At 42.1% G+C, this 14,952-nt stretch overlaps 2 protein-coding genes across 2 annotated transcripts; both read left to right on the top strand.

The window, feature by feature from the left end:
• The first annotated feature begins 4,470 nt into the window (after positions 1 to 4,470).
• cct2 (chaperonin containing TCP1, subunit 2 (beta)) lies at positions 4,471 to 10,407 on the top strand. Its single transcript, XM_018702824.2, has 16 exons — positions 4,471 to 4,586; positions 5,586 to 5,660; positions 5,762 to 5,827; positions 6,160 to 6,271; positions 6,743 to 6,819; positions 6,935 to 7,047; positions 7,167 to 7,369; positions 7,459 to 7,559; positions 7,704 to 7,831; positions 8,274 to 8,377; positions 8,548 to 8,667; positions 8,766 to 8,894; positions 9,111 to 9,214; positions 9,393 to 9,492; positions 9,656 to 9,797; positions 9,970 to 10,407. Exons 1-16 carry the CDS (start codon positions 4,584 to 4,586, stop codon positions 9,998 to 10,000), a joined length of 1,608 nt encoding a protein of 535 aa, XP_018558340.1. The 5' UTR covers positions 4,471 to 4,583; the 3' UTR covers positions 10,001 to 10,407.
• Positions 10,408 to 11,648: 1,241 nt separating this feature from the next.
• nots (nothepsin) lies at positions 11,649 to 14,914 on the top strand. The gene is made up of 9 exons (XM_018702825.2): positions 11,649 to 11,758; positions 11,927 to 12,107; positions 12,300 to 12,417; positions 12,623 to 12,741; positions 13,101 to 13,300; positions 13,586 to 13,711; positions 13,986 to 14,130; positions 14,287 to 14,385; positions 14,602 to 14,914. Exons 1-9 carry the CDS (start codon positions 11,697 to 11,699, stop codon positions 14,776 to 14,778), a joined length of 1,227 nt encoding a protein of 408 aa, XP_018558341.1. The 5' UTR covers positions 11,649 to 11,696; the 3' UTR covers positions 14,779 to 14,914.
• The last annotated feature ends 38 nt before the right edge of the window (positions 14,915 to 14,952 follow it).

The following is a 14,952-nucleotide window of genomic DNA, read 5'->3' as shown; positions in this document are numbered from 1 at the left end:
TGTGTGTGTGTGTGTGTCTGTGTGTGTTGCAGATCAAGATGGGGGCTCGACATCTCTCTCAGATTAAGGAGGAGTCAGACAGCAGAGAGCACAGGTAAGAGGACAGCTGAATGGTTGAGCCAGGCTAACTTTTTCCCCCCGTTTCCAGTCTTTCTGCTAAGCTAAGCTAGCAGGCCTCTGGCTGTAGCTTCATATTTACTGTGAGAGTGGGATCACACTGAGCATCTAACTTATTTATAGAGTAAGATCCTTTTTATTTAACTGCCTTTATCTGTTAGTTAGTTTGTGTTATTGTGTAACTGTCAGTGGTGGAAGAAGTATTCAGATACTTAACAAAAGTAAAAGTACCACATAGTAACACAAACCAACTGACAGATTGAGGCAGTGGTATTCCAGCAGCTCCCATGTCCTGCGAGGTGAAATAGCTGTTTTTGTTAATGGAGTCTGGTACTGTAGAGTTATCTTTGAAGATCAAATAGACATAGACATATAACCAAATAAAAACCTGAATGGAAACATTGCTACTGTCTGCAGAGAGACTGGAAACTGAGTCTGGATCAGTCTGATAAGAGTCTGTGTGTGTGTGTGTGTGTGTGTGTGTGTGTGTGTGTGTGTGAGAGAGAGAGAGAGAGAGGGAGAGAGAGAGATACTCTCCACCGAAGCGCGACCTTGGCAGAGGGATACGTTACTGTGATCAGACCCGACTGTAAACAAATCTGAATGGAAACTGGTTTAGATCTGTGTGTGTGTGTGTGTGTGTGTGTGTGTGTGTTTTCATGTGATCATTAGCTCTGCCACTCAGCACACAGATGCTGCTTGACAACAGTACAACATGATGAAGTGAAATATGAACTCATCACTCTCCCTCTCTCTCTCTCTCTCTCAGTACCTGTTTCCTGCCTCCAATTATCCAGCAGCAGCAGACAGGTAGAACAGGTGGAGCAGGTAAATCAGGTACGGACGAGGTGGAGAGACAGGAAGTGAGGCGTCTGTCTGATCCAGCGTCTCTGGCTCTGTACGAGCAGCAGAGAAGGGCGGAGGACAACAGGAGTCTGCTGGATGAGGTAGCATTTAAATAATACACTCATCACTTGTAGCCCTAGAGTGGTGCAGGGATGATGTATTTTTGTAGCCCAACCTGGAAGTTAGCATCACCCTGGTTCTCTTGACAAAAAGCTAGTGGGATTTTTTCATTGGGTTTTGGATTATTACAGAAAATAAACTGTGACCAATAAAGTTTCCGATACTTAAACATTTGGTTCAGCAAGCTAATCGAATATTTGAAGCCTAAAAACAATCTCCATTAGTAAAAAGCTAATGTTAGTCTATAAACCAACTACACCACGGTCACATGACTTCAGCATCTCCACCACTAAGCTTCCACCTTGTCATTTCATTTAGCTCTGACCTCTTCTACAAAAGCCTTTCTTCTTAGAAAGTTAGTGATAATTTGAAAGAGTGAGTAGAAACACAACAAGGCTGTAAAGGTGGACTGCTGAGTAGATCAGTTTTCATGTTAACGTCCCCGACAACCTCTGTAGTCTCATTTAGACACTCGTTAGCAACCGCCTTTTTTAAGACATGTAAAAGCTTTAAAAATCACAAGTGGGGTTTTTACTGACGTATTTTATGTTGTAGAATAAAAAATGAAATGTCTTGAGCTTATGTTAAAACCACAGACCTTATTTCACACATTTAAACAAAAACCATTACTTTGGGACAAGGGAACAGGAAGTGCTAACATGCTAACTTGCTTCTGGCTTGTAGGCTCATTCCCACAACACTGAAGAGTGGTCAGAATGACACATTTAATCAGGGCTGAAATGATTTGTCGACTACTTGATTAGTTGATGTGGACAAAGTCAAGTAGATTTTGTTTTCAGACCAGAATATGAAGGTTAATGATTCTGTGCGTTTGTTTTTCAGTTGGGTCGTATCGAGGCAGAGCTTCGGGAGACTCTGCGTCTGGATGTGGAGCGGCAGCAAGAGGCTGAATTCCTCCGTCAACAAGAGAACAAGCTACTATGGAAAAACCTGTGTTACCTGAGTCTGAGCCAGCGTGTCACCAAGTATGCACACACATTGTAACAGCTGAATTTATCATCAGATATTTACAAGGCCCAACAGAACATCACTTAACTTGCATGAAGAATTTACTGACACTGGTTGACAGTTTTCTTGTTGATTTGTCTTCATTCTTTTAGTTTGAAAAGCTTGAAGAGCTACAAATGTGTGAGTCAGGGTGTGAGAGGGGACGAGCTGGCAGGCAAAAAAAGAGGGTTTTTATTTGCCTGAAATGGAGAAAATAGCAATTTGCAAAATATGCAATAAAGTTCTGGGCCAGTGAAAGAGGTCAAATAAACAGAACTAGACTCCGACAATATCAAATGAGTGAACAAACCAAATGGCCAAACACCATTTGCTACACTATGAATACAACAAAACAGGATGATTAATCACATTAAAGCAGCATTATGCAACGTTTTTACTTGTAACAGGGAGAACGGAGCCTCTGTAATTCCCACTCTGCTCCCTGAACACCTGCTCCTGCTCTGTGTAACTGTGGTGAGCAGGTACGATCTCCCTCTAACTGAGTGATGGTCAGCAGCTTAAACTGCTGGAATCAGGTCCAGCAAGTTCAAGAGTAATGCTGAACTGTAGATCAGTTAAAAAGACTGAAGTCATTAAAAACCAGCGCTCATCTCTGATATCCAGCCAGGAAACTTTGAAAATATCAAGAATTATAAACAGAGTTTGGTTTGTGTGATACAGCAACAGGACTTCCTGCTCCAGGAGCCGAGGATCTTTGTCTGTGTGGTGTCAAAATGTGCAAATAAACAAACAGCAGATGAAAGTAAATGAACATGTGATAATGATGTGGCTGAGTGTGTCTGCATCACTCAGAGACTTTGTGTTTTCTCTGGTTATCTCCCACAGACCCTGGGTCAGCAGCTACTTCAGGAAATTTCCCATGCACATCTACTGTCTGCCCGTCCAGGCTGCCAGTCACAAAAGCCGGAGACGAGGGCAGAAGAAGAGGAAACGATAAAAACATCTGAAGTATCTTGAAAATATTTTTTTTGTTTGTTTTTTCCTTAAAAATACATTTTGTTTCTTCCCCCATCCACCTTTATTTCCTGCTGCACTCCAGAGACACTTCTACAACAGAAACCTTAAGATTATTTTGGTCCCACATTTTGTGTCCTCGTGTGACTGCAGAGTCTAAACCACTGGACTGACTCTGATGCTGCTGAGTCCTCAGAAACAGACGTGTGGTGGCTTTTATAGTTAATTTAACTGGTGCCTCTAAAGTAACAACTGGCCTCAGACTGGACTCTGTGGTTTTAAATGGTCCGACGTTCCGTTCCAAAAAGCATCTTAGGGCTAAAATCTATTTCATGAAATGATGGTAGATTAACGAGTTCTTCCTGTCCACTGGAAGAAGACTGACACCACCCTCTTCTGGAGTTATTGTGAACTACAAGTTTAATTAAAAGCCTTCTGTTTTTGATTTGTGGGTTTATGCTGCCCTCTGGTATTTAGTGAAACAAAACTGATTATATTATATTATATTATATTATATTATATTATATTATATTATATTATATTAGTTCCTGAACACAAACAGTAGACAAATAGCCCTCCATAGGTTGATAATAATAATAATATTGTAACACAGCAACACAGATAGACCTTTATGAACAATTTATTGATTATTTGTAGTAAATAAAATATTAATAAATAGATTATTAATTTTTAATTAATAAATTAATATCCTGATACGGTCATTTTCATTTTGCAACTCTCTTTTTTCTGCATGTATATGTACTAATTTCGTTTAACTAGTTCTGCACACGTGTTACACAGAGACAGCACATACTGAGCACCTTCTCGACCTTAGAGGTGAAGCAGACACTCTCACCATAAGAAGAGATCTGGTGGCTGCTGAGTTGCTTTCAGTTGCGTCACATGATCTTCCTTAAATATTATATGAAGTAATTTGTGCAGGTCAGCGTGGGCTACGGGGAATAATGATGGCATTTCATGTTTTTAAAGAACCCACAGGCATATTGATAATTAAATGAATTGATGGAGTAATACGACCTTGTATGATGTTTTCTGTTAGTCAAGTAACTGATAATTAAATTGTTGTAACAATTTTACAACAAATGATCACAATATGAACTAAAACAATTAAGACTGAGGATGGGCCCTTCTATAAGATGGAGGATAGAGGATAGTTTATATTCCTCTTCAGTGGCCTTTAAAGGTTGCCCACTTTGCCCTGTTGGTGATCCAGCCTTGGTCTTGTCATTATTTCAAAACAAAGAAGTAAAGGTATTGAACCCTCAGAAGAAGCAGAGTTCAATACAGAATGCAGTTTATTTTGTGATCCACGTGTTCAGACTTCGCTTTGTCTCTTAATTTGAAAACAAAATCTATGTTTTCCATCAGACGACGGTAACGGCGTATTTTCCATTATCTGCCTGAACGCAGCAATCCCTCTGTACGTAACTACGTCATTCTATCCGTTCAGCCCTTCTTCTGTGCGTGCACGGCTGTAGCCCTAAATCGCAGACATCATGGTGAGTTTGAACGTTTATTTGCTCTTTTCTAAAAAGACAGAAACGGTTATAATTCCGTGCTCCATGTCATTATATAGCCGAGCGCACAAAGACTCAGTTAAACACCTTGTACGCCCTGTTTAGGTGGTTTGTAGCGACCCTTTAGCTCGCAGCTAGCAGTGCTTACCGGCGAGAAAGCACATGGGCGTTATGAATGCGCTAACGGCTAAGCTAACTGCTTAGGCGCAGCTGTTTTAGAGAATCAGACACACAGACTATGATGCTGTCGGCTGCCCCGAAGTTAACGTTATCTCAGGTGTCAAGTTGAAAATGGCAGTTGGCACAGTTTGGGCACAGCATGGTCCCATTCTTCTTAGCTAGCCTGTAACCTGTTAGCATGCTAGATTAGCTTGTCATCTGGGCTTTGTGGCTGTCACACAGGAACAAACCAGCCATCATCAAGGTGTATTAATTCATAAGTGCGACTGGAACAAACAAAGAAAATCTGAGTGAAGCAGAGCATAACCCCCATGTGCATGATAAACTTCATTTGTTGAAAATCTTTTCACTTTTGAGTATTTTCTAAATAAATGAAGTGGAAGCTTCTAGCGGTTTCCAGGATGACATGGGTAGGGCTCGGGCACTGCGGCTTTCAAAGCTGCTCGGAATAAATAGTTCTGTCCACGCCTAAGCTGTGTACCGTTGCCTAACATATCCATTAACAGTTACTACAACTATTTATTTTAAGTAAAGCATCAAATCGGCAAATGTTCTAGTTCTAGAAACAGCATGTGTTTGGTATTGTTACTTGAAAAATGATCATTCAGTCACTGAAAAAGTAGTTGTAGCTTAAGCTGTCATCCAAATATGTTTTAACTGTGGCAGTTTAACAGAGATTTTCATCAGGTGATTACGTTGAGAATGCTTTTCAGACTGTAGTTTTTTGTACACAAGAGCTTGAGCATTAATTTTCCCTTATAATGATTGGTTGATTAATCGTGTTGCTGTCTCTCTTTGTAGGCGTCCTTATCAATGGCCCCAGTCAACATCTTTAAACATGGAGCTGATGAAGAAAAAGCCGAGACTGCACGACTGGTGTGTTTATTTTTGTTAAATTAGTAAAATTATTGTTCTGTTTTTTTAAAGTCCACCCATGAAGATTGAGTTAAACCTCAGAATCTGTGTTTTCTCTGCAGTCCTCTTTCATTGGCGCCATCGCTATCGGAGATCTGGTGAAGAGCACTCTGGGCCCAAAGGGGATGGTGGGTCATTTCACAACCAACTAATGTTGAATTAATTTTACAGATTCCAATTTTTTCTTTTAGATCATTGACCTCTTTTTATTATTATTATTATTATTATTATTATTATTATTATTTACTTATATTTAAACAAGAGAAGAAGGTGACAGGCTAAAAAGTCAAATTTGATTGATTTTCATCTAATTTAACTGCAGTATGACGTCACTTGTTAAATACTACTTGGAGCTGGATGTGTCACAAAAGCTGTGTGTTTGTAGTTGTCCCTGTTTTTAACAGCATTGCTGACTTTATTCTCTGTAATTAAAATCATTTCTCCTCCTCTTCCTCTTCAGGATAAGATCTTGCTCGGAGGAGGGAAAGGCGCCACAGTGACAGTGACCAACGATGGAGCGACGATTCTGAAAGCCATCGGAGTCGATAACCCTGCTGCTAAAGTCCTGGTTGGTGAGTGAAGATGTTGAATGTTATGCTGATTGTACTGGGAATCATGGGAATAAGGGAATAAGGCTGATCTAACAATTATTTTCATTACTGGTTAATTGTATTGTCTATAAAATGACAGTAAATAGTGATAAATATTCATAATACTTTGTCACAGACCATGGTGACAACTTCAGATGTCTTGATTTTTCCTGACCAACAGCCTCTAAACTCAAATATATTCAGTACATTATCACATGTGGCAAAAAAACCCCATCAGATTCTGGAAACAACAAATACTTTACATTTTTCTGTTGATTATGATGGCGTTGCATCGTTGAGAATAATATCACACATCAAACATGTTTACGCAACATTACTGACAGAGACATTACTGTTCTAAACCTTTCCATCCACCAGTTTATCAAGGACTTAAATTGGTGAGGTGAACTGATAGTGGAAGAGTAATGTCTAACCTCTGTGTGTGTTTCGCAGACATGTCAAAGGTTCAGGACGATGAAGTCGGAGATGGGACTACGTCTGTCACTGTGCTGGCTGCCGAGCTGCTGAGGGTAAATACCTGTTGTTCTGTCGGTTAGGGAAACCTGTTAAATGAATAAATTAGAACAATGTAAAACATCCTTCCACTCGATGTTTCTGCTTTAACCATCACTGTTCCTGTGACAGGAGGCGGAGCTCCTGATCGCTAAGAAGATTCACCCACAGACCATCATCTCCGGCTGGAGGAAGGCAACTCAGGCCGCCAGAGAGGCTCTGAGAGAGGCTGCAGCCGACCACAGGTGAGTCTGTTCCCCTTTCATTCCTTTTATAAATGTAGTTACAGAGAAAGAGAAACCTTCAGTTAATGTGTTTATTCTTCTCTCCTCTCTTCTCTCATCATTCTCTCTGGTCTCCATAGCAACGACCCAACTCGTTTCCAGGAGGACCTGCTGAATATCGCCCGGACAACCCTGTCCTCCAAACTGCTGACTCACCACAAAGACCACTTCGCTCAGCTCGCCGTCAACGCCGTCCTGAGGCTTAAGGGCTCCGGCAACCTGGAGGCCATCCACGTCATCAAGAAGCTGGGAGGCAGCCTCACTGACTCCTACCTGGACGAAGGTGAGGGCGCGTTGTGTGATGTCATCCCCCCTTTCCCAAGGCTGGGGTCTTCTCTCTGATTGGTCGCTGTAATCATGTGTGTTGTCCAGGTTTCCTGTTGGACAAGAAGATTGGAGTGAACCAACCAAAGAGGCTGGAGAACGCCAATATCCTGATCGCCAACACAGGCATGGACACTGACAAGATCAAGGTACACACACACACTTGTTTTCAAGGGAAACAACTGAATCTGAACAAGAAAATTACAAAATAATAAACCGGGCTGCATAGATTGTCAACGATACACAGAAGCTTTTGCTCTTGTAAAGTGACTCTTTGTGTGTTTGTGCGTCAGATCTTTGGCTCCAGGGTTCGTGTGGACTCGATAGCGAAGGTTGCAGACATCGAACTCGCAGAGAAAGAAAAGATGAAGGAGAAGGTCGACCGAATCCTGAAGCACGGCATCAACTGCTTCATCAACAGGTACAGACACGTCAGACTCACACACACTCAGGTGCTGACAGAGAAAATACAAGACAAAAACAACACAACTGATGGAACAGAAAATGCATCAAGTAATCATTTATTTGCAAAGAAAAATGTTAAATATTCCTCAGGTGTTTGAGGACTTGTTGCTGTTCTTAGTTTTATGTGATGATAAAAATGAATCGTATTTTTAAATCTCTCTGTTGATTAATTGTGGAAAACTAACCACAGATTGATTAATGATTAGCTGCTGCCTTAGAAGGATATTTTTGTGCAGGCATGACAACTGAAATGAAAGCAGTGAGTAAATCATCCACTGGAAGGCGCTGTAGTTCACTCAGAAATCACTGAGCGTAGAAACTGCGGTCTTTGAGCCACCGTCTCGTCTGCCACATCAGCTCCTGTTCCTGTGTCTGATCCTGTGATTCTCTCTCTGCAGACAGTTGATCTATAATTACCCAGAGCAGCTGTTTGCTCAGGCCGGTGTCATGGCCATCGAGCACGCTGACTTCGCCGGCGTCGAGCGCCTCGCTCTGGTCACTGGTACGTGCACACTCAGTATGAGGTTGTCAGACATTTGAGTCAATCACTTCTCCACCCCTCCTCCTCCTCCAGGCTGGTGGGTGACGGAGTCTGTGCCTTCTGCTTTCAGTCAGTTAATGCAACAATGAATACACAATGAATGAACTGTGTATCTGTGTCTGTGTGTTCAGGCGGAGAGATCACCTCCACCTTCGACCACCCCGAGATGGTGAAGCTCGGTCACTGCAAACTGATCGAGGAGGTGATGATCGGAGAGGACACACTCATCCACTTCTCCGGAGTCGAGATGGGTACGAACACATACTCATGTTTCAGGCCTCCACTTCACTGTTGTGTGTTGTGGGTGTGTACGTGTTATTGAGGTTTTTCCCTCCTCCCCCAACTTCAGGTGAGGCGTGCACCGTCGTCCTGCGAGGAGCAACTCAGCAGATCCTGGACGAGGCAGAGCGCTCGCTGCATGACGCTCTGTGTGTGTTGGCTCAGACTGTGAAGGAACCACGCACTGTCTATGGAGGAGGTAAACACACACACACACTGGGTAGAGGGTGGTCAGCACACACAAAAACACACAAGACTCCTGCATCTTAACAGTCAGACCAGATTCACTGAAGCAGGAAAAAGTCTTTATTGTGACAAATACACAGTTATATACAGGATCCTTGTGTTTTTTTTTTTTTTCATCACATTGGCTGAAACGGGCGTCTACATTTCTGTGTTTTTTTTTTCTCACCAGGCTGCTCCGAGATGCTGATGGCCAAGGTGGTGACTGATCTGGCCAATAGGACGCCAGGGAAGGAGGCCGTTGCCATGGAGTCATTTGCCAAGGCTTTGAGGATGGTACGAATGTGTCTCTGTTCTCTACTAAAGGAACATACCGTGGTTTTACATGTTTTAACCATAAATCCTTTAAGTCAGTTTCTTTTCCTTCTGTTACAATGTTTTTATGTTTTTGTTTTTCTTGTACAGGCTGAAAGTTTTTTGCCAGTTGTGATAAAATTTTTCCCCCTGTTTTCAGCTGCCGACCATCATCGCTGACAATGCCGGCTACGACAGCGCAGACCTGGTGGCTCAGCTGAGAGCTGCTCACCAGGAGAACAAGACGACCTTTGGACTGAGTGAGTTACAGCTACACATAAAACAAAAACGTTGCATATATGTATGTGGCTGTGAGTGTCACTGGAGGTTTCAGCTTCATGAAAATCCACAAGGCTTTTCTCTGACATATGAACCCAGCAGATTAGATTCCATGTCAGCTGACAGGATTGTGTTTCCCTGCAGACATGTCTGATGGCACGGTGGGTAACATGGTGGAGCTGGGCATCACAGAGTCGTTCCAGGTGAAGCGTCAGGTGCTGCTGAGCGCCTCTGAGGCTGCTGAGATGATCCTGAGAGTCGACAACATCATCAAAGCTGCTCCCAGGTCAGTTCACCTCTTTTATCTCTGACTAGAACACAGCCATCTAAACCCATTAAAATAATAGTAATGGAGTAAAAGGTGCAGTAATTGTCTCTGCAGAAGTATAAAGTAGCATAAATTTTAAAATACAAGTAGCTTATATTTGTATTTAAGTTTGTATTGTTTGTTTCTGTAGGAAGAGAGTCCCTGACCATCACCCCTGCTAGAGGAAGAGGAGGATGAAGAAGAGGAACGGGGGAGGGGATCAGTTTTGTTATTTATCACCTCTGTGTAGTTCAAATTCAAGAAACGCTCCGCTGTTTTTTTTTCTCTGTTAAACTCACTGTGGAAGCACTGCACATGCTAGCTGGCTAACGCTAGCTGACCGTCAGGCACAGCTAAAATTAGCTGTGTCTAGCAGGACAGAAGTTAATCACATAGCCGATGTCAGCATTAACGCTAACGTACAAAGCTAATGTAAAAAATGCTGGTCAGTACAGTCTGTGATGCTAACATCAGCTGAGGTTGCAGCACTTGCTGAAGGGTGCTAACGTTAGCCAGTTAGTGCCAACAGAGCTTAGAGAGGAAGTCTGGACGTTGTTTTTGTTTACTGAAATAAATGAACCAACCCTCATCAGTGGCTTTGTTTGTTGTCTTAATTGGTCTGTTTTCTGAACATGTTTACTCACTGGTATTTAGACATTTGTTAATGGAAAAGACAGTAATTCGCTGTTTTTATTAAGTGATTCAATTTTGTTGGAGAGTCATTTCTCAGGAGACATTCAAAGTCTGAAGTTTCACACCTTTCTATCCACTAACTAGTTTTTTGTCCCATTAAAGTAGTTTTGTGAGTTTTTCCTCATTTGATTAGATGTCACTGTTAATATATTCAGAGCCTGGTTTAATGACCTGTTTAATGAGCACATTGTGGTGATATCGTGGAACCTTTATCAAAATCAAACACTGACTACAGACTATAAATGAAATGATACTTGACTGTTAAGACACTTTGCTCCAGATCGAGGTGTTGGACTGATACTGACATCCCTAAAGAGCCACTGGTATGATTACAAAACAGCTGTGATGTGAATCTGAGCTCATTCAAATCTAAAGTAATTTATGAGTTTTGATATTACTTTGTTCAGTGTTTGTCAGTTCATTGTCTCATCAGGTCAGAGTGATCAAGACCTCAGAGTGTCAACAGTTACTCAACCATACTCTGTTCAGTCAGCGGGGATAGGGGGTGTTCCTGAGTTTCCTGTTCCAGAGACTGTTAACTGTTAACTCTGAAACTTAACTTCAACAAATCCTGAGTTACAATTTTTTATTTAAGTTTACATGTTTAGGTTACAAGAAGATCAAAATAAACCTGTTTTTACTGATGTTACCTCTTATAATCAATCATCATCATGTACTCCACCTGGTGTCCACTCGGGATAATAAAGCTTCCATACTACACACCAACTGTATGTAATATATACTACAACATGTACTTACTGTCATTGTGTCACTGCTTTTGCAGTTGTTATAAATAAAATCAACATACTTAACTATTCTGTTCAAATATATCCGTGCCAATCACGCTGAGTCTTTGTCCAATTTAATCTGGACCTGACACTTGACAAAATTTCAGTGTAACCTGATTCATATTGACCAATCACCTCACATGTCACCTGTAGAAAGCTGGTCTGTTTTTATTGTGACCTTTTATTCAACATAAAATTACTGATGCATCCACTTTTAAGTGTTAAATGTCCAGATGTCCACACACACACACACACACAGAGTGTGTGATTGTGATATTTTTTGGGTGGATTTTCTCACACAGACTCAGATCCAATCAGAGCATCAGTGAACCCTGATAAACTCCTCAACATCTGCCAAACACCAGTCTGACAGACAGACAGACAGACGGAGGTAGACATGCTGAGGCTGCTGCTGCTGGTTCTGGTGTTCTGGACATGGACGAGCTCGGCACTGATCAGGTAGGAAAAACACACTTTCATATATATACATATGTGTGTGTTTTAGAACAGAATTTTGTTTTTCTCTTTATTTTTCAGTTACTTAGATTAACATGAAAAAAAAAACTAAAGCTTCAGCCAGTAATTTTAAATCCAACATCCTGAATTATCACCACCACCCGCCCCCAGGGTCCCTCTTAGGCGGGTGCGATCAATTCGCACGCAGCTACGAGCCACCGGCCTGCTGGAGGACTTCCTGAGGGATCACCGCGCTGACATGTTCAACCGCCGCTACGCTCAGTGCTTCCCGCCCGGCACGCTGTCGCTGCGACTCGGACGCTCCAGTGAGAAGATCTACAACTTCATGGACGTAAGAGCAACAGCACTGACTGTCAGGTGAAGAGGTTGCTGGTTCAAATTCCACAGCTGGCACAGATTTTTTGATATGCTCGTGAGCCAAGCACTAAACCTCCACCTGCTTGTGAGGCCCTGGGACTATACCTGTCAGGCTGTACAGCCAAACTGCAGCGTGTTTACATTGTGTGTCTGTGTTGTGTGTCAGGCTCAGTATTACGGTGAAATCAGTTTGGGGACACCAGAGCAGAACTTCTCTGTGATTTTTGACACCGGCTCAGCTGATCTCTGGGTGCCATCGTCCTACTGCGTCAGCGAGGCCTGCGGTAACACAACACAACACGATACACAGTACTGTATAACACTAAACTGCATTACAGAGCTCAGCCAATTGTATGTCTGTAGTTTAATATTTGTAGGAGCTTATGTTTGTGGGTCAGGACGACATGACTCTGGTGTAGTGTGTTCCAGACTGTGATAAGAAGTTCAAGGTCTGTGTGTGTGTGTGTGTGTGTATTGTTGTTGTTACAGCGTTTCACAGGCGTTTCAGGGCATTTCAGTCGACTTCATTTCATCATGATGGTCGGATGTTTGGGATTCATTATGGATCAGGACACCTGCTGGGAGTCATGGCCAGAGACACACTGAAGGTTTTATTGTATTCTACTCTACTCCGTTATGTGTACATTTTAGAATAGGCTGTTTTCATTAAATGTCCATATGCTTGGGATGTCCTGGTAGCTGGTTAGGTTAAGACACACACTACACATCCTGACGTCCAGGTGAAAATGCCAAAAAAAAAAAAACCTTAAACACAAAATTAGACTTGATTAATCCACACTAAACAACTTTTCATATAGCCAAAAATATAACCGTTTTTTGGTCACAAAGCTTGCCAGTGATCCCACACAACACAACAAAACCTCCTCAGTATACAAGCTGCAAGGAATTTGAATATATGTTTATATTTGTTTTATAATCTTCTACAATGACCCATCTTCTGTTCCAGGTTGGTGATCTCACCGTCCTGAACCAGGAGTTTGGGGAGTCGGTCTACGAGCCCGGTGCCACATTTGTAATGGCGAAGTTTGATGGCGTTCTGGGGATGGGTTACCCGTCCCTCGCAGAGATCCTTGGAAACCCTGTTTTTGACAACATGATGGCGCAGAGGACGGTGGACGAACCGGTCTTCTCCTTCTACCTCAGCAGGTGCAACCTCACCAGTTTTAAGGGACTTCATGGGATCTAGAGTATTATCAGGGATTGAGGCGTCTGGCTTGGGGGATTCAGGTTGTTCAAAAGGGTTTCAGATGGGTCAAGGATTTCTGGGGGGAGTTTGAGTGTCTCAGCTGAGTCTACAAGTCCCAGAGGGTTCCATGGTTTCTCAGCAGGTTAAAAAGATCTAGGAGAGTCCAGGAAATGGGTCCTTGACTGAACATAAACATAAAAAGTATAAAGTGCATTTTGACTGAAATGTGATTTTTGTCTCTGCAGGAGAACAAGTAACAGCAGCCCAGAGGGTGAACTGTTGCTGGGTGGAACAGATGAGACATTGTACAGTGAACCAATTACCTGGCTTCCTGTCACTGCTAAGGGATACTGGCAGATTAAAATGGACAGGTGTTGTACATTTTTACTGTTGTAATTCTAAGTAATTTGTGAATTTATCTTGATTTTCACCTTAATGCAGAATTGAACTTCCAGCCCTGCTGGGGTACTGTGCAGTACATGTAGCAACCACTAGAGGCAGTGCAAAATACAGTTACAAGACAAGGTGCAGTTACTCTTCAAGAGGGGGGGGGGGGGGGGGGGGGGGGGGGTTTCTTGTCCTTGTAAGTACATTTAGTCCTAATCATAATAGGAAAAACAACAATTCTGTCTGTGTATGTTTCAGTGTGGCGGTGCAGGGTATGAGTTCATTTTGTCCTCATGGTTGCCAGGTGATTGTCGATACAGGAACCTCCCTAATCGCTGGACCGACCAATGACATCCTCAACCTCCAGCAGCTAATTGGAGCCACACCCACAAACATTGGAGAAGTAAAAAAAAAAAAAAAAAAAAAAGAATTAATTTGTATAATCTGACTGTCATATCTAATAGTAAATTTGGTGACGCTTTCTTAAAACTAAACAGAACAGGATATGACATAATTAACATGCTGTATAATCTCATTTGACTTCATGTGTGTATTTCAGTTTCTTATCGACTGTGTGAGGTTGTCCAGTTTGCCTCATGTGACATTTGTACTGGGAGGAAAAGAGTTCACACTGACTGCTAAACATTATGTTAGGAAGGTAACTGATTGTCTTCTTCAGTTACCCATATATACCTTCACCTAATTATGAGCTCTGTCTGTTTTTGCATCAGTATGTTTGTGTTCGCATTAGGCATGAACTTTGCAGTTCCTCCTGCCTCAATTTTGAATTCAATTTGAAAATTATTTGTTCTCTAGATAAGGGGTAACATTCAAATTTAAAGAAGTAACATTGTCTCTCTTTCTCCATCTTCAGGAGATGCTTGGCAACAGGGAGTTGTGTTTCAGTGGTTTCCAGGCCGTGGACATTATTCCCCCTGAAGGTCCTCTGTGGATTCTGGGAGATGTATTTCTGACAGAGTACTACAGCATCTTCGACAGAGGACAGAACCGGGTTGGCTTCGCACCTGCTAGGCACCCAAACAAACAATAATCCATCAATAGCTGACAGCTGTATGATTAATAAATATAGAGATTAACTCATCAGCCTTTTGTAATTCTTGGGAAAGCACCAACTCAACTTGCAGTCATTTGCAATTAGCTAGAAGCATTGTACTTGAGTAATCCATTATTCCCTGAACCATTCTGTAACCTTCGCAGGAATCTT

This window comes from Lates calcarifer, linkage group LG18 (genome assembly GCF_001640805.2).
Source record: "Lates calcarifer isolate ASB-BC8 linkage group LG18, TLL_Latcal_v3, whole genome shotgun sequence".
Classification (NCBI taxonomy): Eukaryota; Metazoa; Chordata; class Actinopteri; family Centropomidae; genus Lates; species Lates calcarifer.
The sequence above is the reverse complement of the archived record's forward strand: the minus strand, read 5'-3'. Positions and strand labels throughout refer to the sequence as shown.